Source organism: Leptosomus discolor, chromosome 21 (assembly GCF_034619465.1).
Source record: "Leptosomus discolor isolate bLepDis1 chromosome 21, bLepDis1.hap2, whole genome shotgun sequence".
Taxonomy (NCBI): Eukaryota; Metazoa; Chordata; class Aves; order Leptosomiformes; family Leptosomidae; genus Leptosomus; species Leptosomus discolor.
The window spans coordinates 3,119,381-3,145,983 of record NC_141411.1 but is presented as its reverse complement, the minus strand read 5'-3'; the positions used below and the strand labels follow the sequence as shown (position 1 = coordinate 3,145,983).

The window sequence follows — 26,603 nt, the reverse complement described above, 5'->3', positions numbered from 1 at the left end:
TGTATTCAATGGCTCTGAGTAACTTTCCATCAGTCCCAGGGGAGAGCATGGTCCTTCTCCTTCCATCCAAGAGGTCTCTCCAGGGTTTGAGCACAAATAACCCCATAAGGCTGTTTTTCTGCCAGCACAACCACCCAGGTGTTGGGAGGACAGTGACCGTGGACTTGTACCCGAGTCACCAGAGCCTGGAAACTATTTCTGACACTATTCACACTCCCATCCCTCCACACAAATATTTTTGGCTTGGAAACACTCTCTCTGCACAGTTGCCAAAAGGAAGACAACAGAAACAGAGCTATAAAGGGCTCAGTGACCGCTAGGTTTCTGTTTGTTTTGCAGCTGAGGATCCGTCTGCGCACGCCGCAGGTCTGCTCGCCTCGGGGGGACGCAACTGAGGTCCTAACGCTGCCATAGGCGTCCAAGATGGTCATGCAAAGACACCACCTCACCTGCGCAGGAATAGCATTCATCCTCTGCCTTCATCACCTCATCAGCGCCATCGAAGTCCCTCTGGATTGTAAGTTGTGGTTTACCCCTGTAAAAACTCGTGCTGAAATGGTCGAGGGGGTGGCGGGAAGGTGTGCACAGCTCAGGAGGCTTTTCTGGTCCAGCCTGAAGTTTTCTTCTCTGTTGTTTGTTTGGGGCTATTTTTCTCTTTAAACCACACGCCCTGCAGAAAGTCACCTAAATCCCTCTCTGATTTAGTCAATCTATCTCAAAAACTGAGCAGTGGACTCAAAACCACATGTCAAAATGGAACAGAGCATCTCAGCCAAGCTGGTAAGTCTTCAGCCTGTTGATTTAAGTGGAGCAACCCAGGACTTGTGGTGTCCCTACGGAGAACAGGCAGGCTTTGGGATGCTCTTTTGTGGAGGACATGAGCTCATTGACAGTCTTATCTGGCAGATGCTGCCATGAGCTGACACCTGGGTCCTCGAGGCCAGTGGGGACCCAGGCAGGTCCTGCAGAGCAATGCAATTTTTCTCTCACTCTGTCGGGAGTTTTTGGTTAATCATGAGACAGGAGTTATGTTTTATTCAGAACTGGGGGATATGGAGCGAGGAGGAAGGGAGACACGGGCTGATGTTTCTGCTGAATGGGCATCTTCAGGCCAGCACATGGGAAATGCATGACTTGTTTGAATGCACTTGAGATGGGGGTTTGTACTGAGAGATGCTCAGCCACTGTTCTGGAAACCAGTTTCATAATTTCTTTGTGTCCCAGCTTCCTCCTGTAGCGGCTGTTAATAATAATCAGCCTGTCGCTGCAGGGAATCTCTTCCGACAGCGCAACACACAGAAATCCTCCAGCGAGCAGTGCGTTAGTAGAAAAAGCACAGCTTTTTGCTGGGGTCTAAATTCAGGCTGAAGTGCCAGGGTTGCTCTTGAGAGGAGAAATTTCTACCCTGTGGGTTGTTGCTTTGTGGAGTCCTGGGTGTGCCGGTGGTGCCTCAGCTGATCCCTGGCTCTGGGCAGCGAAACAGGACGGAAAAATTTGGGGCAGTGGCTTTTGGCTGAAGCATGGAAACGACTGAAGAGAATGGGTGGGGAAAGCTCTGATTTGTGGAGGGGAACAGACACTTGTGTTACTTGAAAGCACAGGGAGGGGGTCCCAGACTCGAGCCCTTGCTCTGCTCCGTTCCAGATGATTGTGGACGAAGATATCGGTTCCCCTGGAGTCAGCACTGTAACGTGCACGGGGCACTCTTGTTCCTAGCAATGGGAATTTTATTCGAGGCGCACAGCTCGGTGGTTCCTGCAGGCCTGGCTTTGTTAGCATCTGTAATAGTGCAGAAATGCAGGCAGGCAGCGTGGAAGCCGGGGCCAGTGCGGCTGGAGAAAACTGCACGGGTCTGCAAACGGCTGCCTTCTGCCGCCTCTTGTGCTTCGCCTCAGGAAAGGAGTAATTTTGCTATTTAAATGTAATGTGACCTTCGAAAAGTAAGAGAAATGCTGACAGCTGGCGGAGCCTGCAGCAGCTCCCTGCTCCTCAGCAGCTCACCGTTTCTCTAGCCGCGACTGCCTCCTCCTCCTCCCTGCCGCACAGCACTGAGACACAGGAGAGCATCGTCCCCTCCAGTGCTGGTGGGGAAACTGGGACCGTAACTAAGAGTGTCCTTTCGTCATCCTTTCTTGAATGAGTCCCTTGCATGGCAGGTATTTGCAAATAACGTGCACGGAGGCGGCTTTGCACAGCAGTGCCAAGAGCAGGTGGGGGAGGAGCACCTCCAGCCCCCCCAGCGAGGGTTAGGGGTCCTGCCGACACCTGTCGCCACCAGCCACCCCTTCCCCACCTCCCTTAGCCCTTTGGGACACACGGGGAGCATCAGCTTTGTTTCGCTTCCCTCCCAGCCTTCAGAGCCACCAGGGGTTTGGTTTCAGCTCCTGTTTCAGCCACCCGGTGATCAGGGCTCCCTCGCCCACCGCTCGCCTGAGCTAATGAAAGCACCTCCTGCGCCCCAACGCCGGCAGGTTTGAGCGGGTGGTGTGCGAAGAGCCCCAGCTGCTCCGGCTTGGGGTGAGAAACGTGCAAATCACAGGCTCTGGGGCTGCACAAGCCCTGTGCTCCACCTCTCGCTAGCTGTGAAAGTCCTCCCTGCCCCACGGAGACCAGCTCCCTCGCCCAGGTGCTGGTGTGTGGGTTCTGCCTGGTCCCCACCGGCAGGAGAGGGGTCGAGGTGCTGGTGGGCACCCAGCTGCCCTTGCTGACACGCCTCGGGAGTTGGAGATCTCCCCAGGGAGGCATTTTGCTCCCCAAACTGTATGTTTTAAGGGCAGAAGCAGCTCGGGAGAGGGCAGATGTGTGGGCAAAGCCTCACAGCAGAGGGAACAGCCCCCGCTCACCCTGTGTTGGGGGGAGCTGCGCTATTTGCTCTTTCTTTTAAGCCTGCTGACGTGCTTTTTCCCTGCCCCAACCCTAACCAGTTTTCATCTTTGGATAAAATCCTGCCTGCCCATATCCTGGGGACAGGATATAGATCTCTATATTACAGGCATCTTCTTTGGGTTTGAGCATCACCTAAAAAGCCAGCTAAGGGTTTATCAGGCTTGTATTAGCCTCTGGCTCAGGGGGATGAAACTAGGGGGTGCTCAGGATAAGCCTGGCCGTGGGGAAGGGGGGAACATTGCTAACTCCTGCAGGCAACCTGCTGGACTTCGGGGCCACCAGCGCCTGCAGGCAAAAGCGGTGTGAGCATACCAAAGCCCCTCCTGGCACCCTGTGCTCTCTTTTGGCCTGAAAACCCCTGCTGCAGAGGCAGCTGACAGCTAAGAGGAGGGCTCAGCAGCAGCTTCTCTCCCATGGACAGTGAGGAGATAGATTAGAACACGCCTGAATTGTGAAATGATCCGTGTGTAGTATTTGCAAGCCCTACAATAACGATGTGTGTTTATGTTTGTGTACGTGATGTGTGTAGGTTTGTTCTTCAGATAACCTTTTTTCTTTTTTTCATTATGCTTGCACACTGGGAATTGCAGCAAATATTCAGAGCGAATGTAAGTGTTCCCCTCGCCCTCGGTGTCTATGTGTCCGTCTCCCCTGCATGGCCGAAACGGGGCACGAGGGGTCCCTACCAAGCAGGGAGCTGGTGGCGGCTGTGGCTTGGCACGCGGCGGAGGTGGGTGCATCGCCCGCTCCGGTGGCAGGGCTGGCCAGAGTCAGGATGAGCCTCTTCTTTCACAGCCAGGCACGGCTGGGAGAGGCACGGGAGGTGCTGGAGCAGCTTGGGAGGAGGGCTTAGGCTCTGCTGCTTTCCCTGGAGCAGGTCGAGCAACCAGACAGCGTCTTTGCATTGCAAATATTGTTTCTGCAGAGGCTTGTTGTTGCTAAAGCCACATCTCGGAGGAGCTCAGGCTCCTCTGCCTTGGTGAGGGCATGTGCCAAGCTCAGCTCCATGCACTGACACATTTGCAGCCTCGCTAGCTCTGTCCTTCCGAACACCAGTTCTGCGCTCCTTTGGGGTAGACCTGGGAGGTTTTGAGCCTCTTCCTTGCACAGGGAGTACCTGTAAACGTCTTGCAGCGGCTCTCTGGCTCCCTGTCCCAGCTGCAGCCCCTCTCTTTGAGGGGCACAGCCAGGGTGCCTTTCAGTCCGACTCCTGAGGTAGCAGGAAGATGTAACCATGGAATTTCTTAATGAGACCACGACACCGAGTGAGAAACGGGCTTCCCGGTACCAAAAGGGAGCCTGAACAGTGCCAACGGTCCGAGGGGTGATGAGTAGTAGCACACCCTGACAAATGCTCATGGTAATTTCCTCAGGTGTCGAAGGGCTTTAAACCACAAATTGCATGTCCAGCCTGGGGAAGGAGCTGAAATCCCATCGGGATCTGCTGCAGGATGGCAGAGAGGGGATTCACCCTCTTTGCCCAACCCTCCTCATGGCCTTTTGTTTGTTTTGCAGTGCCTCAGCCCCCTACAATCACCAAGCAGTCTGTGAAGGACTACATCGTCGACCCAAGGGATAACATCTTCATTGAATGTGAAGCCAAAGGGAACCCCTTTCCCACGTAAGTGCATTTACAGCCCGTGTTACGCTGGACTTCTGCTGTTCATTAGAGCTGGCTCCCCTCTGGTCGAGCTGTGCCCTTTACACCACCAGCTAATCCAGCTGTGGGCTTGCACGGCACCGGTAAGGATCTCACTGGGTAACTACGGTCTGTGGTTACAAACCCATCCTCCCTCCCACGCTTGCAGGTTTTCCTGGACGCGGAACGGGAAGTTCTTCAACGTGGCGAAGGACCCCAAGGTGTCCAAGCGGCGGCGGTCGGGGACGCTTATCGTTGACTTCCACAGCGGGGGACGGCCGGAGGACTACGAGGGCGAGTACCAGTGCTTCGCCCGGAACGACTACGGCACTGCTCTCTCCAGCAAAATCCACCTCCAGGTTTCTAGTGAGTATCAGCAGCAGCAGCGCAGAGCAAGCAGCCAGCAGCCCCGGGGAGAGCAGGGATTGTTGGCCTCGTATGAGATTTTGCAGAAGAGGCATGGAAAATATCCAGTGCTCCAACGTCTCAGCGTGCTTCATGTGTTACCTGTGTCGGGACATATCCAGCCACAGGACCGAGATGAAGGCGTGGGGGTTATGGCTGTAGCGAACAGGGAAATACTTGGTATAGATTTAAGGGAGTCTTGCGCATGTAGAAATGGAGTTTGCATCGAGGCCGCTCTATTGAAACCAGGTCAGCTCCGGCGGGAAGAGATCTGTAAAGCTGCTCCCCTCCCTTCCTCACGCGGTGCCTTTACTTCATGTGGCAGAGTCTCCCCTGTGGCCCAAGGAGAAGGTGGATGTGATAGAGGTGGACGAAGGCGCCCCGCTCAGCCTGCAGTGCAACCCGCCGCCTGGCCTGCCCCCTCCCGTCATCTTCTGGATGAGCAGCTGTGAGTCGGGGGGACCCCCCCCCTCCTTCCCCCCCTCGAACCCTGTGGGGCAGCCTTTCCACCGCCTGCAGGGTTGGTCTAAAATAACTACGTTGAGGGTCGTGACTGCTAGTTCGGAGCTTGGAGGCACCCATAGGCGGCTTGGGGCCGGGGTTTCTCCTCCATGCAGCCCCCCGCGGGTGTACCTGACTTGCTCTGTCCTCCCCTGCAGCCATGGACCCCATCCACCAGGACAAGCGTGTCTCCCAAGGCCAGAACGGTGACCTGTACTTCTCCAACGTCATGCTGCGGGACGCCCAGACCGACTACAGCTGCAACGCGCGCTTCCACTTCACCCACACCATCCAGCAGAAAAACCCCTACACCCTCAAGGTGAAAACCAGTAAGTGTCGCGGTGATCGCTCAGGATGGGTCTTCCCTGGCCTCTCTCGGGCAGGGTTTTCCTTCCAGACACCTTGTTTCCATCCTTGACAGCACTGAGACCTACCAGGGAGAAAAGTGGCTCCGTTTGTTTTGTTTAGGATAGTCCAAAAACCAGTTTGGACGAGGAATGGCAGTCTTCAGGCGGCTGACCTGGCAGGGAGGGGTGGCTGGTTTCACTCCAGCATCTCAGAGCTTTGCAGCTTGAGGGGTTGAGGGCTGCAGAGGTAGCTTGGTGCACGTATTGCTACGTCTGCGTGTGTGGGATAAACTGGAAAGCATTTCAACGCAGATGGGGCATTCCCCCTGTCTTCAGGGAAATGTCTAGTATCAAGTGGTGTTTCCCTAGTTTGACAAGCTGGAAATAGCCTTGGGTTTATGGGGAACCCCCAGCCATGCTGGTGCTGCGTGGGGGGACCGAGTGTGTGTCAGCCTTGCACAGCTCAGGATTTACCTGCTGACCAGAAGCTGCTGTTTAGCTCCTTTGCTCTGGGCTGTGCTGACAGGAGGGCTTGAGGCTTTGGGGTCTGAGCATGTACATGTGGGACACGCTCAGGATGCCGGCGATCTCACCATGGCAAAGAGCATCGTGTCTTGGGGGACAGGAGGAGCACGTGCGTGGCTCTCTCCGGGCATGTGAAGAGCCTTTCCACGGGCAGGTCCAGCCACCAGCAATCTCTCCTCTAGAAACGAGACAGCTCGGAGGCAGGCGAGTTCCCGATGCTGACGCATTTGGTGGCAGCTGGCTGGTGGGGAACGCTGGCAGAGAGCAGCTGAGCAGAGAGCTGCAGGACATGAAGCTTTCGAGTTGATGCAGGTCCTGCAGAGCAAAAGCTCTCTTTTGCGGGGGGGGGGGGGGTGTATGCGCAAGAGCACAATCAGCAGTTGACACAGAAATGGCATCTGCAAGCCCCAGTCATGAGACAGGAGCCATTTCCCATTCCCAGTAAGGTCTGACTGGGAGGAAGGGGTAGCGTGTGCTGGCAGATGCAAGGCTGTGTCTCGGGCAGCGGGCTCTTGTGCAAAGCAGGCACGAGGAGCTCCTGAATCGCAGCGTTAGGAGCTTAATTTGATCTTGCAGCAGCTTAAATTAGAAGTAATGCTATTAAAGCGACCTGAAAGCCATGTGAGAGGCAGAGGAGGCCTGGAGTGTTTTGGGCTTTTATTGTAACAGCGTCTCCTCTGTGCAAAGCGTGAGTAGAGAATCAGCAATATAACTACTATGAACAGGCTCTTTGCTAATGGTGAGGACTGTGTGTAGGTAATTAATTCCGAATATTATTTGTCTGTTTACAGAGCTGGGCAAACAATGCTAATGTTTACCTATTAGGGAAGGACTGAGCCCTAAATTAGTGTGAGCTGGAGAAATTCTGGCAAAGATCTGTGATCATTGAAGCCTCCAAAGGCTCCAGTCTGACATATTTGCCAAGCTTTAGGAAAAAAGTGGAAGAAATCCTGGAAGATTTCTGTGCAGACAGATACAAGCTCCCCCTCCTGCTGGGCTCAGATGCCACCGCAGTGGTTTGCTCCCAGGCTATGCAGAATTGGCATCCAGTTATACTGGACCCTCTCTTTAAGTTTTCCTTTGGAAACATCTGCTGTATTATCAGATGCAAACGCCACCCCACAAGCCCCCCTGAGGTCCTTATAATTTAAAGAACTGAGGCTCTAATTTCTCAACTGTTACGAGACAAAAAATTCTTTATACGTACGATGTTCAAAGGAGACAAGCTTGTATTTGACTCAAGCTGTTCAATCATCTCGGCATTTAGCCACGAGCATCGGCTGTCCTTAAAAAAAGAAGTTCACCAGCTGCTAAAAAAATGATTGCATGGGATTGCCGTGCCCTTGGATGCAAGAAGAGAAAAATGCAAAGGCCTGGGCGAGCGATACAGCCCCTGCCTTTCCCTGCAGAGAGTTTCTCTGGTGTATCCAGGTTCAGGGAGCTCTTGGGCAATCTGCTGGGCTCTCTTAACCCTCTTCCACAGAGACACAACGTGTGATGGCTTAAGGGGTCAGGGCAACAACTATATGGTAGCCACCATAGCCTCTCACACCTCCTGTCTGGGCAGATGATACCATAATATGGCTGTGCCACCTCCTGGTGGAAACCAGGGCGTTCTCAGGCACCAAACCAGTATTTCAGGCAGGGCTGTGGGCTGAGGAGGGCAGATCCTGCAGCAGCCACTGGCCAGGATGGTGCGTCCCCCCTGCTCCTCGCAGAGGACGGGTGGCAAATAGGTTTTTCTTCAAGTACAAGTGATGGCTGGGGGTGGTTGTCAATAAATGAGAGCAGCGTGTTATTGGAGAGCTGGTATTTTGCATGTAACGCAATCCACTTTAAATACCTTGTAATTCAAAGGGATTTTACAGTAGATTATGCTTTTAGAGCCCAGTCATTATTTTTATTTGTTCATCTTCGCCATGCCTTTCTGCATCGTTACGCTGCTGCCTAGTTGAGTCCAGCCTGTGCTTTACGCTGAGAAAAAGTAGCCAGAATGTTTCCCTCATAGTTGAGAAACTGAGAGAAAAAAAAAACATTTTTATTCTTCAAACTGAAAGGAAGTTTTTGTCAAAGATACAACGGAAAGAAAAACGCTCCAAGAAAATGTTTATGATACAACTTTCATACGTTTATTTGTCCTTTCGTCTCCTAGGAGGAAAACAGCCCTCGTCTCCTCTCCTTTATTGCTGTGTTATGTTGTTTGTCCTGGAAGGCAGCTGTGCTCAGAGTGCTTTTGTATCCCCGCTGTCTCCTGTCCGCATTGCTCTTGTGTTTCGGGAAGTTATTTTGTTTTCTGTCCCCCGTCCCCTCCCCGCACCGCCTGTCCCCCCGCCCGCTTTGTGGCACCCGGTACTCTCACGGTCTTTTGTTTATTGCAGAGAAACCCCATAACGAAACGTCTTTACGAAATCACACTGACATGTACAGTGGTGAGTCAACGCTGGCTTCTGGGGACCTTCACGATTTAACCCCCTTCTGCCTAACCCGACTTATCTCCCGCGCTAACCGGGCAGCGAGCCGCCGCGCTCGCGGCACCGTCTGCCCTTCGTCCGTGCCCAAGCACCCCTTGTGTCGTGCCCGTTGTCCCCCTTCGTGGGTTACGGCCTCCACTTTGCAAAACCGGGTGGGACAAAACGAGCCAAACGGCGGCAAAATCCTCTCGAGGTTTTCAGAATTTAAAATTTATTGAGTTTTAAGCTAATTAACTGGATACGCAGAGCCCAGCTTGAGAGGCGTTTGGGTTAATAGGATCTGGCCCACGTGAAGGAGCCTGCGTGGCTGAGCGAGCCCAGCTTGCTTCCTCGCTGACGAGGTGGCTTGTCCTCAGCGAAGGCTCATAATTTAAAGATAAGACCCACCATCCCTCTTCTCTCTGTCTTCAGAAAGAGCATCTATTGTGTTTGCAGCTAAACATAGACAGAGGCTGGGAGGGGGGAAAAGAAAAAAAAAGGAGTATTTGGTTTTCTCAAAAGCTGGGTGCTTTGTTTCTTTGTGGTGAGGTTGTCCACGTGTCGGATGCTTTCGCGAGGCTCTTGCCCTTTGTCTGGGCAGGGAGATTACCTCCGGAGCCTGCGTTTGCCGGGAGAAGCCCATCCCAAACTCATAAATTATGCTCCAGACACAAAACCACGCGGCTCCCCGGGGCACAATCGCTGCCCTGAGAATGGATTGGAAGCGTCATGGACGTGACGGGCTAAGGCGGGCGAAGCCGGGCAGCAGCAGGGGCGTGCAGGGGAGCGGGGAGCTGGGGCTGTTTGCGGGCGATGCCGAGAGCGCAGGCGCTACCAGGGATGCGAGCGCCTCTTCAAAGACCACCGTGGAGTCCGATTGCCCCAAGGCCGGGTGCTGTCAGGGGCAGGATTTGCTTTCTGCCCCTCTTGCTGCTTACGGGGACCAGGGCTGTGCGGGGGCAGGATGGGAACAACCCCAGCCACGCTCTGTGCTGGTCCCCAGCCCTGCCCCACAGTGAAACCCCGCTCAGCCGTTGTCTCCTCCTCTTCCACCCAGAGCCACAGGTTTCTTTGTGCTCCGCATGATCCCGGGCACGTGTTCTTCTTCCACGGGGACTTTTGGGGACAAGGGGTGCTTTTGCCAGCTCAGAGCGGAGAGCTGGAGCGTGAGAAGAGGAGGATGTGCCAGGCGAGGGCACTGGGTTCGGTGTCCCCGGGAAAAGCCCTCTCGTGCCAGCGGGCAGCTCGGGCATCCCTTCCCCGCCGAGGGAACCGGGGCGTTGGCATCTCACCAGCAGCCAGGAGTTGGGAAGTTGCTGAGGATGCTGGAGAGCTGGGGAAGGCTCAGCAGAGGAACCAGCCTTGGTGGCCACAAATGGGCTGGGCGTAGTCTGAAAATATTTGTAGAAATGGCCACGAAAAGGGATTGCCAGCAAAGTCAGCTTCGCTGGGAACCGCATAAACTGCATCACGCCTCATCGAGAGGCGAGCGGGAGGAGGTGCCTCTCTCACAGGGCCAGGGACCAAAGAGAAATCCAGTGGCGAGCTCTCCTGTAAACATATCGTGCACCTCAGCAGCGTGAACGACGTTTGCATTTCCAACAGAAGGCCCTCACGCTGGCTGGGCGCTGTTTCTGTGTTTGCAGCCCTTGCAGGTTCCGGAGGGAAAGTCACCGCGGTGGTTGTGGGCTTCTGGATCTCCCACTGCACGTCTTTGTTCAGGGAAAAGGGATGCTTAACAGTCACTCGGTTAGGAAAATGAGATCTTACCTGCACAGCCTCAGAGATTTCTCCAGATTCCTCCTCAAAGGTGCACAGGGTGAACTGCCTGAGCTTTGCGCTCTATGGGCTATTGGCACTTCACATCCCCCGGAACGCTTTATGGGTCCAGTGGACTCAAATCACCCACTCACACCTCGGTGCAAATCTGAGCTCCAACCCAGCAATTTCTTAATCGTTCATGAACTGGTGGAAAATTTCTTACCCTCAGCCCCTTTTTCTTTTTGCTGTCCCCGCGTTTCTGCCTGGAATGACCAGTCTGGCTGTACTGGCCACTGGAACCAGCTGCAGCAAAGCAAAGAAGTCTTAGGGGTGGGGAGCGGGGAAGAGGGCCATCAGCCTCCCAAATATTTTAGGTGTTTGGGAGACTTGGGGCTCTCAGACCCTCTTCCTTGGGGTGCCGGCCCCTGTGGTACGGGCTCAGCTCCAGAGCCGGCTGGCAAAGGGCTCTGCGGAGCTTGCAGGGAGGCTCGATGGGGCAGGCTGGGGGCGCACGGCAAAGCGAGGGGGCTGCAAGTCCCCTTCCCTGCCCGGCTGCGATGGATGTGCCTGGGCTCATCTCGGGGACAAGGGACCTGCTGGCGCGGACGTGGGGCACGAGAGGTTGGTGGGACACTTGTCCCAAACTGCACTCGAGGGCCAGGCTAGTTGTGGGAGGTGCAACCTTCTCCCCACGGCTCGGAGCGGGTGCAGTGGTCTCCTTGCTGCAAAGCTTAATTGCCTGGGCAAACTGTCTGCAATTATGAAGGAAAAATGATCTAAAAGGAGTCATAGAATATTTTATTAGCAAAAGTTTCTCGCCTTTTTTTAAAATGGAAACGAAAGTCTGTTTTGTTCTTTTTTTTTTTTTTTTTTTTCTTTTGGCAAACCTGCGGGGTGTTTCAAAGCTGGCTCGCTGTGCAGGAGGCAAACAGATGGGATGTGTCTGGATGTGCAGATTCCTATTATCGCCTTTTGGTAGAAATGCGGGCTGACGTACCATTTTTAAACACCGTCAGGTCAGGACTGTGGGGAGGGGGCACTTGGCTGCTCTGGGGTGAGAAATGGCCGTTTCTGGGGTACCCTGTTCACAGCTGAACGGGTCCAGTTTCACAGAGGCGGGGAAAACAGCAGCAATATATTGGAAGCCGAGTCTATTTTTGAGCAGAAATAAATAGCCATGGGATGTATTTTTCCAGTTCTGTTCCATCCAGACGAGTGAGACGTCGCTATTTGTCTGACAGCTTCCAGGTGTAGCCGCCGCGAGTTCAGGGCTGGAGCAGTACCTCTGCCTGAGAGAATTTCTGGCCACTCCCTAGTATAAATAGCAAAATATTTATTAGTAGTGCTGTGCTAAGGCAAAAAGCTGATCAGCTATGCAGTGTTGTTGTTAGGCTTATTAAACAAGTGGGTAGGATACTAATTTATCTCCCTTATTTTTAATTTTCATCATTAATATATGGCTCGTAAAATTTGGCTTGCACTGCTGCTCCTCTCTTCTAGTTATGCCCCGGGCTCCTGAGCAAATAGCTTCACTGTGGGTGTGAAACAGCCTGTTCAAACGGGCTGCAGACTGTTGGCTAATAAAAGCCAATATTGGCTTATCAAATAATACCCCACTCTGCTAATCACGTGAGAAGAGAGAAGTTCACGAGTCTGGCTGGAGATGTGGGAGCTGATGAGAAACACCAGCTTTAAACCCAGCCGCTGGCTCTGTCACCCCCCGGCAGAGCCCCGGCACGGGCTGGCTGGTTTTCACTGGGAACAAGACCCAGCAGCAGGCAGGCAAACGGCAGCCTGTGCCTGCCCAGAGAGCTGGCCCTTCAGGATAAGGACAAGATTTGCCTGCCCTGGTAATAATCCATTAATCAAATAATTGACTAACCCCGCTGAGGAGCACGAGCGGAGCGGTAACCCGTGGGAGCGGCGGGATGCGTGCGTGTGGCTGCGCTCCGGCAGACGTGGAGTCGTTTCAAAGGCACGGTTTAACTGGGGTTGGTCTTTTCGTTTTTTTCCCTTGTGAGCCTGGTCCCAGCCTTCCCCTAGGGCAGGCTGATGGGAACCCCGTGAACAGCCCCTGCCCTCTCTCCCCTTCTCCTTCCCAGCCCTTTTCCCCTACCACAGCTCAGGTGGGGGCTTCCCAAGTAGACGTGGGTACCCCTAAAAGCCCCGTGGCGCTGGGCATGCCTGGCTGCCTCCTGTTCGCTGACTGAACAAAGCTTTTGGATCTTGGGCTGCACCCCAAGATCCTGCTCCTGCACTGGGGGGGCCTCTCCCCACGGGTCGCTTCGATATTTGTAGTGACCCTGTGCCAACCCTGGCTGTTCTGTCCCCTTTCCTAATCTCATAACCTCTGTCTCTGCTACCGCTGCTTTCAAGCCCATCTCATCCTGTTTCAGCCTCACTGATCCACATCTAGTTTAATAATTCCACTTATTAATGGAATTTATTCCATTAATAATTAATTTTTCCCCCCTACAGAGAGACCCTCACTGTGTGTATCTGTAGATGGTTGTCTTGTGTCTTCCCCTGGTTTTTTCCTGTTAAACTTTCCTGTCCAGTCCTGAAATCTGTCATTTTTGTCGCTAAGTTCTTCCTTCCCAAAGGGCACTGTCCTTCCAGACCCCGCAGCTCCCAGTAAGGGTGGCAAACCTTCTTGGTGCTGCTAGAGCCCCAGCCAGCGCCGGGATCCTCCGTATTTCGGAGATCTCGGTGGCAAAGCGGCTCAGATGTCCGAGTAAACCCTTCCTGTGCCCATTTGTGCCTTTCGTCCTCCATCACATGTTCTGCCCATCAGTATTTCCAAGTCTCATTTGATTTCAGCCCATTTCTTTGTGCTAGAGGCAGGGGTGGGCAGGAAAGGTGCTGCCCCGGCAGGACCTGGTGGTGCGGGGACTTTCCTGACGCACCACCTCTGCGGCTCAGCTCCCTCTGCCCATCCTCTGCTGCTTCGTTACCTCCCTGCCTGACAAGCATCCTCTCTCTGCCCCCCTCTTTTTTTTTTTTTTTCTTTAAACTTTAAAAACTACCTTGAGCCCATCTCTACTTTCCAGGTACGTTTCTGGGCGAGTTCAGTAGCCCAGGCTTGGCCAGGAACTTGCCACCTTCCCCCCCCACAAACACCATGTATTTCTGGCCCTCTACGTGCCCTCCCCATTGCTGTGGCAAAGGAGAGTTTAAAAGCACTTTGGTTTTCTTTTTTTTTTTTTTTTTTTTTGTGTTTGTTTTTTTTTTTTTTTCTCTCCTGCTGATTTCAGCCCGAGGGATTACGGAAACAACTCCCAGCTTCATGTATCCCTACGGGACCTCAAGCAGTCAGATGGTGCTCAGAGGGGTGGACCTCTTGCTGGAGTGCATTGCTTCAGGAGTGTACGTACCGCTTCCCGGCCGGTGGAGGTGGGGAGAGGGTGATCCCCGGTGGGACGGCTTGGGGCCAAGATGCTGAATCACCAGTGGCAATACCTCTGGCTAGGCAGAGGGCTCGTTCCCTTCCTTTTAACTGCTATTAACAATACTCTCATAACCTACTTAAAGCCCAAGAGCACGGAGCCAACAGGAGAGCTGAGTTTTGCAGCACTGTTCAGAGAAGCAGGTGTCTGCCGATACTTGCTGTCCGGGGATAATTCCCCACTGGTTTGTCCTTAGAGCTATTTGCAAACCTCCTGGGCGCGCCTCGCCACGTGTATCAACTCTGGGTGAGGACACTGGTGGGCCACGTGCCTGCAAGATGCATCCTGGGCTCGGGGTCAGCCTTTGGCAGCCCTCCCGGGGCGTGCTGCCTGGTGCTGCCTGCCCACGCTGCCAGCCCAGCGCTCTGCAGCCCCAAACGCGAGGCGTGAGACGGACCCGGCTCCTGATCAGCTGGTGATGCTCAGGGTCCTGGTTCAGGGGCTGTGGCAGGATGAGGGTGGCCCAGCGGTTGGATCAGTGCTTCTCCCTGGGTGTTGCGAGTGCTTGAGTCATTTTCTTGGCTCGCAAAAGCATTTATCTCCTCCCCTCTCCTTAGACCAGCACCAGACATCATGTGGTACAAGAAAGGAGGAGAGCTCCCAGCAGGCAAAACCAAGCTGGAAAACTTCAACAAGGCTCTTCGTATCTCCAACGTCTCTGAGGAAGACTCCGGGGAGTATTTCTGCTTGGCGTCGAACAAGATGGGCAGCATCCGCCACACGATCTCAGTGAGGGTGAAGGGTGCGTCGGCTTTACCTTGCCATCTTTTTTATCTTCGCAGCCAGCGGCTGTGAGGGGACGTGCACAGGAGGGGATGCTCTGCTCTGCCGAAAGGGGCAGCGGGGGCCGGCTCTGTGCTGTATCCAGCCATATTTGCTTCTTGCCCAAACTGACCCAAAAGCAGCGTGAGAAGGGATCTCAGCTGGCGTAACTCAGCAGAGCTTCACTGATGTACATGGTTGTGCGTGTCCCAAGAGTGCGGGGGGGAAAGAGGACTCTCCACCCTCGCTGCACCCAGGGAAGCCCACTCGAGAGGCCAGTGTTTTCATTGTCAAGCCAGCAGGGAGCAGCGGAGAGGGGATTTTTGGGTGAGGTAGTACTGCTGCTGCTTTTATAACACGTTGGTGTATTTTAAAGCTGCTCCATACTGGTTGGACGAACCCCAAAACCTCATTCTGGCCCCTGGCGAGGATGGCAGGCTGGTGTGTCGAGCCAACGGGAACCCCAAGCCTGCGATACAGTGGCTGGTGAACGGCGAGCCTATAGAAGGTGAGCAAGGAAGAATCTGCCCCTCCTTTACCAAAGCCCTAGCCAAGGATCTCGTGGCTGACCGTGAGAGCCAGAGCTGCTGTCGGGGTGCCAGGCACCCTGCCGAGCGGTGTGCGTGGGCTCTGGCGTCGCAGCACCTAAACCACCTGCTTGTCTGAGGCAAGGCCAGTGGAACCGTGTCTTTGTAGGCTGGTGTACCATCATCTGGTTTTATCTGGGCTGAGAAGGAAAGATGTGTAATGCTCTTGTCTGCTGAATTTTACTTTAAAACTGAATTTAAAGAGCGCGCTCTGTTTTGAAGCTTCTCCCCCCAACCCGAGCCGAGAGGTGTCTGGAGACACAATCGTATTTCGAGATACCCAGATCGGCAGCAGCGCTGTGTACCAGTGCAACGCGTCCAACGAGCACGGCTACCTCCTCGCCAACGCCTTTGTCAGTGTCCTGGGTGAGTACCTAGGGAAGGAGAACACCCTACGCTCGGTTTTGCCTGAAAGAGGTCTCTGCCTTCCCCTTTGCTGTTCCCCTCTGAAGCGACCGCACAAAGGTACGTGACCTTTGCAACCGGGCTTTGGGGCAGAAGTGCCTTGCCGTGGTCCTGCAAAGCCAGGCAAGGCTGAGCGAGTCCTGCTGGCGCTAAGATGGAAGCTGGTTCATGTAGCGAGGCGAGAACGGGAAGGGGAGACGAGAGGGAGTGGAGAAGCTCTACCGAGTCTTGAACGTGCCAGCAAGGAAGAGTGAACAAAAGAGAAGGGCGGGTGGATGAAAAGACTGGAAGCAGCAGTCTGGAACCTGGTTTCTTTTCTTTCTCAACGGCTGTGATTTTTGCTGTTTGCAGATGTGCCTCCACGGATACTGGCCCCTCGCAATCAGCTCATCAAGGTGATTCAAAACAACCGGACCCGACTCGACTGCCCCTTCTTCGGCTCGCCGATCCCCACCCTGAGATGGTAAGAGCTGCAGCACATCCCCTGCCAGTCCAGAGGAGTGGAAAGGGAGGTTTCCTGCTCTTTCTGCCCTTACAATAGCACTTTGTGGTGTTGTGAGGTTTAAGAATGGCCAGGGGAACACGCTGGATGGAGGGAACTACAAGGCACATGAGAACGGGAGCTTGGAGATGAACATGGCTCGGAAGGAGGACCAGGGCATCTACACTTGCGTCGCCACCAACATCCTGGGTAAAGCGGAGGCCCAGGTTCGCCTGGAAGTCAAAGGTAAGGGCACAAAGGGCTCTGGGTTAAAATGGTCTCTTGGATCTTGTGACACTTGCAGCAGAAATAATAGTTTGGGTTAAGGGAGGGTTAATTGTGCGCTCCAGCAGGAGAGGCCCGACGTAATTTGGAGCTGGAATCCAGAAAAATGGAGATTCCCTTTTAATATTGGAAAAAAAAAACCCCAAGACTGTCAATACATCAAAGCTGTAGGAGGGCTTGGTGTGGATGTTGAGCTGTGAGATGCCCTAAGCAATGCAAAAAGAAATACAAAACGTTCCTCAGGGTTAACCGATGGCAATAAAACCCTTCCTGAATCAAGTTTCCACTGGGGCTTTCCCTGTTCAGCAGAACTGATGCTGACTCAGAAAACTGGGTATTTTTAAAAGCGTCAGCATGAATTGATGGCTTGTTAAATTAATTTATTTGCAATCAGAGGCAGTTCACTACAGCAAACTGGACAAACGCTTGATGTGCATGCTGGTCCTTTCCAAGTAACACCGCTCTTCATTGAGCTCCTGAGCTAAGACCCAGCAGCTTGGTGCCTAGAACTTGCTTTCTGGCTTTGTGCAGACCCAACCAGGATCGTGAGAGGACCAGAAGATCAAGTGGTGAAGAGGGGCTCCATGCCTCGCCTCCACTGCCGTATAAAGCACGACCCTACGCTGAAACTCACGGTCACCTGGCTGAAAGACGATGCGCCCCTGTACATGGGGAACAGGTCTGTGTTTAACACTTTCACGGGTCTCCTTTCCCAGGATTGTTGGATTTTTTTACAGAACGTTTCAGGAATCACCAGGGATAATATGGATAAACATTGAGCTCCCATCTAGGCAAGATTTGCTGTTCTCAATACTTTCAGTAGTACTAGCTCCTTCCAACAGACACTGCCTAGCAATTAAAAGTGACTTATCAGTAAATCAAGACTTTGACTATAGGTTTTATTTACAGATATTTTAGGACATATTGATAAAACAGGCAGGTTAATAACAAGCTACTTAAAAATTAATGTTTATCTGCTGTGAGAGGTACCGTTGTAATTTCCTTTCCATAGCTGACTCCCTTCTCGTGGAGCGAGATCTGATCAGAGGACACGAGGCAGTCAGCGGTCAGACTGTTCTCCTGAAAGCGTGATTATTCCAGATACACACCAGAGCACATTCACTGATTCCTTAGGAAATGAGGTTTCCAAGAATAGCTCAACACATCCTTAGCTGATAAAATCTTCCGACCAGAGACGTACTCCTGTTCTGTTCGGGCTTTTACATGTGTCTTATCAGAGAACAGTTAGACCTCAGTCCTGCTGCCTAATGTGCTTAGGCCCAGTTGTGTGATTATCGCTTTCATCCGTTTAAGGATGAAGAAAGAAGATGATGGCCTGACAATATATGGGGTGGCTGAAAAGGACCAAGGGGATTACACCTGCGTAGCGAGCACGGAGCTGGACAAGGACTCGGCGAAAGCGTACCTCACCGTGCTAGGTAAAGCTGTCCTCCCAACGTCCTGACGCAGAGCCAAGTGCTTTATTTTTAATACAACAGGCTGACTTCAAGGTCAGACTGAGAGGGTGATCTGTGATCACAGAATTGTCCTCTGAAGCAGAGATGCTCAGGGAGATGCTGGCAGAGCAATTGTTCCGTTGCTGCAGGACTCACCGAGGACGTGCTGCCTAATCTCAGACTCGGACAATGGCATTGAATTTGAATCGAAGAAAACTTGAATTTGAGACAAAAAAAAAAAAAAAGGAGTAGTCATTACATGCAGCTAAAAATATCCAAGTGTGGACGTTGAAGCTCAGTGAGAACAGTCCTAAATTTGCGAGTGAATTTAAGTGAGTGTCACGGTGCTGAGCAACGCTAGAACCCCGAGCCACCCCTGGCCTTGCAGGTCCCCTTTTCAAGACAGGGAGTCACACTCTAAGCCCATTCCCCACACCCCTTTGCGCACACTGCAAGACCTACCTGCAGAACGCCCATTTATCAATCCCTGCGCTTGGCCACCTCAGCTCTTGCTGACGTGCTGCATTCACGGGGCTGCCCCGACCTGCCGGCGCTGCTGGCACAGACCCGCAGTGCCCTACAAAAGTCAGGGTGCAATGTGACTCCCATATCCCTAATAATTTGACCAGGCTTGATTTATTTCCCTTCCTTTTCCCCTAATAGCTAATTAACTCTCTAGCAGGCTGATGCTCCCCCTTTGCTGTGTACTAGAAGTATGAATAAAGGTGTGCAGAGCGCGCCTGGAGGTCTCTGGGGGAAGGACTGCAGCCCCCGGGCAGGATTGGATCCTTCTGAAACCTGTAACTCTGTGTAACTTTATATTTGCCAGGTGCTCCTCTGGCCACCCACACTTAATGACTAAACTAACACCGTTAACAACCAATGTCTTACCTTGCAGCCACCCCTGCTAACCGTGTGAGAGAGTTACCGAAAGGTAATCATCACTAATTCATTGGGTTTATTTTATTTTGTAAATTGATTTTGTTTTGCCTTGCTAATAACGCCAACGGAAAATCCAGGTGTAGCAGCTGAAAAAGCTGGGAGCTGATGCTTCCAAGTGCTGTCCAAGTTGTCCTTGAAAACCCATCCAGATGGCTGTGGGCAGAAAGGTCCTGTGCCACATCATTTCGTGTGCCACATCATTTCGTGTGCCACATCATTTCGTGTGCCACATCATTTCGTGTGCCACATCATTTCGTGTGCCACATCATTTCGTGTGCCACATCATTTCGTGTGCCACATCATTTCGTGTGCCACAGTGCCAATTCCTGAGTGCAAGAATCACTTTACTCAGACCTGGAAATGGTGAGCCCTGATGGGAGAAAAGAACCCCACGCTGAATCCCTTGACCTTTACCTGGAAAGAAGTGATTACTGTTATGGCATGACCTGGTTCTGTGCGACCATGGGGGTTGTGACCACATAAAGAAAGCAGAATTGTGCCCAGACCATTTCTAACAAGTATGTATTTTCATTGAGGCTTTATGTCCTTCCTGTTCTATTGTTTGCATCTATTTTTTGGACAGCTGCCTGTAGTTTGTTTTAAGACCATTTTGAGCCACTAGATCGTGCTTCCACCACCAGATAACATCAGTCGTACAGGGGGCAGGTAGGGTTTCAAGGCAAGGCACAATTGTATTTAAAAAATTGCTCTGGTCCACCAAGAGCTGCAGGACGTGAATCGTGCCACAGAGCATGTGTCCTCCCACGGGTCTGGGCTAAGATGGCCAGGGCTTCCCCTCCCGGGAGAAGCGATGGGAACTGGGACTCCCTGCTCCTGGGGCAATCCCAGCCTAATTTGTCTCGTTACTCGGCCAACAGAACGACCCGACCGGCCCCGTGACTTGGAGCTGACAGACCTGGCCGAGAGGAGCGTGCGACTGACGTGGATTCCTGGTGATGACAACAACAGCCCCATCACAGGTCAGCCGCCGGACCCTCTGCCCCGTATCCCACCTGCTTTCTTCTGCTGGGTGGAGGGAAAACTTTCCTTGTGAGAGGAGCCCTTAACCTCACCTCTCCAACCTCTCTCCCAGACTACATCGTCCAGTTTGAGGAGGACCGGTTCCAACCTGGCATGTGGCATAACCACTCCAGGTACCCCGGGAGTGTCAACTCGGCCGTCCTGCGCCTCTCTCCGTACGTCAACTACCAGTTTCGGGTGATTGCAGTGAACGACGTGGGCAGCAGCCTGCCCAGCACGCCCTCCGAACGATACCAGACCAACGGGGCACGTGAGTACCGTCCGCCCGGTCCCTTTTGCCGGGGTGTCTTGGCGTTGGTCTGAGCATCTGGCCACCACTCTCCATGTAGACCCTTCCCTTGTGGTGCACGATCACAGCTCCTGTAACAGGAACAGGTTTACACAGGCGAGGGAATGAGCTGGTCCACGCAGTCCTGGGCTGGGGTGTAATTTTATATATCACATCCTCAAGCCCACGACTGCTTGATATTCTGCAGAGCAGCGAAATCCAAACGGAAAGGTTTGTGCAAAGGTCACTTCAGCAGAATCCATTGAAGAAAAGCCTGGGTTCACCTTACAGAGAGGCTTTCTAAAGAAAGTCTTTCATCCTTTCTGACCACAGGAAGCTCAGAAGTCTCTTGGAAAACTAGACTCAAGTGTAAACTGGCCACAAGCAAAAGGCATTTTGTTCCAAAATTGCTAATTCATTGTCTGCAGCTAGAGCTGGCCAGGAGCCCAGATCGATTCAGGAGTAAAGTGTGCTCCAGTCCACGACCGAGACTTGGGTCTTCATTTTTTGTGCCCAGTGCTTTGTACGTTGTAGAATAGATGGGAAAAATCATACGAGGGATTCACAAGAAGCTTAGTAGTTTTGCTGCATTTCTTAATTTAACCATCGCAGAGATGCTTCTGCAATATCTACTGGCATCTAGTGTTGGCTTTCGACATTACTCTTCTTGTTTCAGATTTCAAAAGTGTCAGACTCGGCTCCTGGGGTTGCTTCACAATGGCTGTCTTTCAAAGATTTAGGACATTTGCAGAAAAAAAAAAAAAAAAAAAAAAAAAAAAAAGTGGCTCCTAAATAAATGGCCTGGTTTTCAAGAGTGCTGAGAGTCTCATGTTCCATTAACCTGAATGGGAACTTCTGGAAAAATCAGGCCATTAACTTCTGTCTTGGAAGTACTTTTGGCTTGCACAGTAAAGGGTTTTTAACCACTCAAATGGTAATTTTTCAACATTATAAACTGCATTTTTTTTTTCAATATGAATTTCAGGTCCTGAGATTAACCCAACAGGAGTTCAAGGTGCAGGGACCCAAAAAAACAACATGGAGATAACCTGGACGGTGAGTTGTTCTTTGATGCTTCACAGCGACCCAGCACCTTGCCATGACGGTCACAGGCGCCGGGATCTCCAGAACTCAGAGTCTTTAGCAATGTGTGATTTACCACACAGAATACCGTAACCTTAATGACGATAAAGGAGATAAAAAGCAGAAGCTGCATCTACAAGAGAGGCCATTGCTAGTGTTAGAAGAAGGTTTGTGATCAAAACAATAATTTGCAGCAATGTAAGCCGAAGAAAAGATGCTGGATCACAGCTAAGGTTGCGGAGGATGCTCAGAGAGTCCGATTCCTTCAGCAGTACATAAGGCTTACAGACCAGCTCTTGCTTTTCTTCATGGGCCAGCAGGTGTCATCCACCAATAAGCCAGCATCTGTAAGGAGGATAGAAATTGCAGAGGGAATATAAGGGTATGGCTCCTGGTCCTGCCTTGGGTCTAGAGGGCAAGGACGAGGTATGTGTCTCTCTGGGAACACAAATATTGACTTCCTTTGAGATTCGCTGATGGAGCGTGAAATAAGAACCAGCTGCTGAACAGAACTTTTTGGAGCTCCATGGCAGAGAAACACAGTTGCTCTTTCTCCTTCTCACTTTCTTTTTCTGTTTCGGTCCATCAAGCCTCTGAACGCAACTCAAGCTTATGGGCCGAACCTCAGGTACATCGTGAGATGGAGGCGCAGGGACCCCCGAGGGAGCTGGTACAATGAGACAGTGAAGATGCCGAGGCACGTCGTCTGGAACACACCCATCTACGTACCCTACGAGATCAAAGTGCAAGCAGAGAACGACTTTGGTAGAGCACCGGAGCCTGACACCTTCATCGGCTACTCAGGGGAAGATTGTGAGTACTTGCTCAGACAGAGGTTGTAAATGTTTCAGGGCAGGATCCCACCCAAGGTCAGTCGGTTGGCACTCGTGCTCAGGACGTGTTCATAGCACTGATTGTTTTGGCACAAAAATCCAGTTCCAGGCATTGGAAAAAAGAGGCTTGGCCGTTAGATTCTGTTCCGGGCTCTGCCTGCTTGGCCCAAGTCACTGAGCCTCTCCCTTGCTCTCTGTCACACCAGATAACGCTTTGAGTGCAGAAGACAGTAAGATTTCACCTCAGATGAGCTCTGGCTCTATTCCAATAAACCACGTTAAATTTTTTTGCCCCTGACTTCTGTAGAGCACTCAGATGGGAGGTGCTACGAATGGCCAAAAAAAGGGCCTTGCTTCATCCTGGACTGGATTCTTGTGCCTCCCTGGTAAGGCCCCAGCTTGGGGTCCTGTTTGCAACATGCCACTGGCTCAGCTTATCTTTCTTTAAAACTCTCCACCTGGTCATGCAGAACAGCAGCCAGCTTGTTTCACTCTCTTTTCACCTTCTTTCTGTGCCTGTAGCATCCAAGACTCTGCACTATGGTTATCCTTAGCCTGTTAGGATAACGTGGTTTGCTGCCAACTGCTTCGTTTTTAAAGAAATATGTATTAGTTCCTTGCATTGCAGCGTCAGTGGGACTTCAGGATTACCCAGAAGTAAGGTAGATAAGCCAGCTGACATCCGTGACTGTAGGCTTGAAGTCAAGGGGGCACAAACAGGGCACAGCCATTTCAAGAAAATCTGCAATCTTGGTGCTGAGATACATCCTCCAACTGGGCATCTTCTCCCAGAGGAGACAGGGCAACAGGAAGGGATAAGGGCAGAAACGGTGGGAATCAGGGTAAAAGCTGAGCACTGGTAACAAATCTGGACTGAGCTGAGAGGCTGTTACTGGAAAAGCTCCACGAGCACCCGACTGCACCATTGTCTCTGCTTTACCTGTCCATGCACTACCAGGGTTGGGTTTTTTCTAGTTTCAGTTGAAAACTTGTGCAATAGTTTTGAGTTTTGGGAGGATCTGAATGGACTTTATACGGAGGTAAACCAGGACGACCGAAGCTTCCCTATCACACCCTAGACACAAATGTGTTCCTGCCTGTCTCCCGAGGGGTGGGACAAGTTAAAAACAACCAAACACCAAACAAAAAAACTAGTCCCTGCCCTGTCATGTCTGAATTGCTTCACCAATAACTGCAGATTTCTACATACAAGCAGGTGATGTGTAAGAGGAGGTAAAAACCCAACTGGATCAACAGCAGGTTCTGGCCAAACTCAGATTAACGGATGTGGAAATAACAGGTAGTTTTGTAACTCTCGGGTCTAACGGTGCCCAGGCAGTTGCAGCAGGAGGGGGCTGGATTTGCCAGTACCCTTCACTCGGGGAGGGAGGTGAGCCAGACCCCTTCCTTGCTGCCGTGATCCTCGCAGCAGCACGTTAACTGGCTCGCAAATATTCTCATGATGGCTGGCTGAGTGAAATATGGGGGGGTTCCCACCCTTCATGTGGAAGCAGTGCTAAAAAAAAACAACAGTCAGCTTTTAAAGTGTGCTCCTGTCAAGGAGAAAGTGAGGGGGATGGAGGTAAGTGATGCTGTTCCGTGTATTTGCGTGGCTGTAGGGTCTGCTCAGCCCAAACGAGGGCGGCCAGGAGGCTGAGAATTGGCCTGTCACGGCTGCTTTATTTTATCCAGTTTGGAAATCCTCAGAAACTGAACTTAAAGAGGGAGAAAAGGAGATGATTTATCCCCATGAAAATGCTGCCAGTAGATGGGGCTGGCCGGGAAACCAGCTGATAGCAGAGCCAGCATGTGGGGCCACAGCAGTCCAGCACTGCTGCGACGGGAGAGCCATGGCAAGGGGGGGACCGAAGGATGTCCCTCTGTCTGTCTGACCTCCACGGTACCACCGGGTACCTAACGTACACTCTGCTTTATCCCCAAACGCTCAGATCCCAAGGCTGCGCCTACGGATGTTAGGATCAGAGTTTTAAACAGCACTGCCATTGCTCTGACCTGGACCCGAGTGCACCTGGACACCATCCAGGGACAGCTCAAGGAGTACAGAGTGAGCAAAACCAAAGCTCTCCGGCACTGACTATTAATTCAGCTAACCTTCTCACAAGCCGAGGTGGCCCCAGCGATGGAGCTGCCTGCGATGGGGATGACAGAAAACTCTCCTCCAGCTATCACCATGACCCTTTTGCCATGGCTGGGTGCCGAGCACAGGGGCTGAGCTCTGCTCTGGAGCAGCACCAGAAATGAAGGGTCTTGGTTTGTTCTTTGTGGTGCCTGGACAGGGCTGGGGTCACCACCCATTGCTCCCCCAGGGCTCGGTGCTGGGCTGGATCTGGGGTGCTCAGACAAAGCAAGCGGGGTTGCCCTTCTGCACGCAGAGAGGGACTCGGGGTGGTCTTACCCATGCAGCAAGGTGTCTCCCGGCTCTAGAGCTGCCCAGAACCACAGGCTGGCTGGCTGGCTCTGGGGTGAATGACCTCAGAGAAGTACAAACAGACCAGTTTTTGTGTCATCCCCAAAGTACCGACATCGTCTTCTAATGAACACCAACCCCTGCAAAGCCTAAACCCAGCGGTTCCTACTAACTGGCAGCTAAAGACAGCTTGGATCCTGTTTGTTCATTTACTGCTAAGGTAAAATACCAGTGTTTACGTACAGAGGACAGACCCTGTTCAAAACAAGCAAAAGTCTGGACAGAGCCCCTTCTATTCGACTTTAAGACGTGTGTCCTGCAAACAGTTATAACATTTCAAATCCAATAATCCACTGAGCATAAAGCAAGCTCCCCGGGTGCTGCTTTCATTTTTTTCTGCCTCTGCTCTTGTCATTCTGGTCTGTTTTCTGAATGAATCTTATTTCTGCATGAAATAAGATTTACAGCTGGGGCTTCAAATGGGAGACTTTCCAAGTTCAGACTTTCCTTTGTGCCTGGACGCGTCCCACCTTTCCTTGTACGCCGCTACGGTACTAATCCGGGTAGAAAGGGAGAGCCTCTCGATGCCTAGTGCTCGGGAGCCAGAAACAGTTCTTCATAGCCTGAGCTTAGTGGTTTTGCTCTGTGACCCTTGGTAAGCACTTTTAACCCCGTGCTCAGCCTCTTCCTCGGGTAACACCACTGACCTGCCTCGCTGGGGGGATGTGGCGCTTCATTCGCGGCTCTAAAAGGCTTCTGCAGCTGAGAGCTGCTCTTGGGAAAGGCAAGGTTTTGCTATGCTTTGTTAATGAAAAACCAATTGCACTTAAATGGGAAAAGCTTCACTTGCCCTGCATGTTTCTTGAAGGCCTATTTCTGGAGAGACAGTAGTTTGCTGAAGAACCTGTGGGTCTCCAAAAAACGGCAGTATGTGAGTTTTCCTGGAGACCGAAACCGGGGCATAGTGTCCCGGCTGTTTCCTTACAGCAACTACAAGCTTGAGATGGTTGTAACCAACGGGAGAGGAGATGGGCCACGCAGTGAAGTGAAGGAGTTCCCCACCCCAGAAGGAGGTACGTTCCCGGGGCGGCGGGGGGGGGGTCGGTCCCTCGGGCGCCTGCTGGCAGAGGTTTGGGTGGTTCAGCGCTGCGGAGCGGCCCGGGAGCCGCACCGCTCTGCGGCAGAGCCACGGCGCTGCTGGGGAGATGGGCTAGGGACAATTTTTAGCTGAGCCTGGGCAGCACCTTCTGGGCAGCGTCACTGTCACACGGCACCGCTGTACGCCTTCGTCACCGCGGGGTAGGTGACATCTCTGCAGCTACACCTAGAGCTGACGACTGGCTCTGTCTCATCAATCTAAAAATCCCCTTCAGCTGCTTTGAACACATCAGCAAGTAGCTCTTAGGCTGAACAAGAGAAATGTTTGCAAAGCTTCTTCAGAGGCACAGCACCGTGCCCTTGATTTGCTGCCTGACCTGCAAATGTCACCGCACCTCCCCGTGCTGCAGGTCGGTGAAATGGGAGTGAATATATTCATCTTGCTCAGTAAAAGGCAGGAAAAATCTCTGTAAGACCTAAGTACTTTTGTTCTGAAACAATGTCACTAATACCCCTGTCAGGCTTTTAAGGCAAGAGCGCCTCATTCTTCTGTTTAAAGAGCTTGTGTCAAGGATGAACTTGAGATTTTAATTTTCTTGCTGTCATAGGAGCTATTTATAGACATGCCGATAACTTTTTGTGGGAGCTGCACTTTCAGTAGCTGGCAATGAATCTTCCTGTAGCACAGATGTTTTTGGCACAGTATGTTACAAAAATGCAAGAGGAGAAAACAGTAGAGGCTGGAAGCGAATCCTGTCTCAAATAACACAAAATACTGTGGGGTCTTCCTCTTTCTCTTCCTCCTATTCCCGCTGCACAAGAACAGCGTCTCTCAGTCCTGTCTTGTTCTTCCTTAACGTTTTCTTGGATGCCGTCACCATTTTCTAAGGATTTTCTATTGATCAGCCATAATTAAGCTTGTTTAAAAAGAAAGGACTCTGCTCCAGTAGGGTGGTTTTGCAATCAGGTGTAT

The 26,603-nt window shown here is 52.1% G+C and overlaps 1 protein-coding gene across 11 annotated transcripts in view; it reads left to right on the top strand.

Moving 5' to 3' along the window:
- The first annotated feature begins 423 nt into the window (after nt 1-423).
- NFASC (neurofascin) overlaps nt 424-26,603 on the top strand; it is a 53,303-nt gene continuing 27,123 nt past the window's right edge. For 4 of the 11 annotated variants that reach the window (XM_086476750.1, XM_086476749.1, XM_086476748.1 and 1 more), the window contains exons 1-19: nt 424-517; nt 3,477-3,494; nt 4,402-4,507; nt 4,695-4,891; nt 5,256-5,378; nt 5,590-5,760; nt 13,769-13,880; nt 14,518-14,702; nt 15,099-15,230; nt 15,532-15,675; nt 16,066-16,177; nt 16,275-16,441; nt 17,012-17,159; nt 17,795-17,919; nt 18,836-18,871; nt 19,758-19,859; nt 19,973-20,170; nt 21,174-21,244; nt 21,862-22,084. In XM_086476750.1, the coding sequence (XP_086332876.1) occupies nt 424-517; nt 3,477-3,494; nt 4,402-4,507; nt 4,695-4,891; nt 5,256-5,378; nt 5,590-5,760; nt 13,769-13,880; nt 14,518-14,702; nt 15,099-15,230; nt 15,532-15,675; nt 16,066-16,177; nt 16,275-16,441; nt 17,012-17,159; nt 17,795-17,919; nt 18,836-18,871; nt 19,758-19,859; nt 19,973-20,170; nt 21,174-21,244; nt 21,862-22,084 (2,464 nt within the window). Of the gene's footprint in view, nt 518-3,476; nt 3,495-4,401; nt 4,508-4,694; nt 4,892-5,255; nt 5,379-5,589; nt 5,761-8,681; nt 8,733-13,768; nt 13,881-14,517; nt 14,703-15,098; nt 15,231-15,531; nt 15,676-16,065; nt 16,178-16,274; nt 16,442-17,011; nt 17,160-17,794; nt 17,920-18,835; nt 18,872-19,757; nt 19,860-19,972; nt 20,171-21,173; nt 21,245-21,861; nt 22,085-24,053; nt 24,170-25,400; nt 25,606-26,603 lie in introns of all 11 variants that reach the window. The other 7 variants (XM_086476747.1, XM_086476745.1, XM_086476743.1 and 4 more) reach the window with 6 other exon arrangements.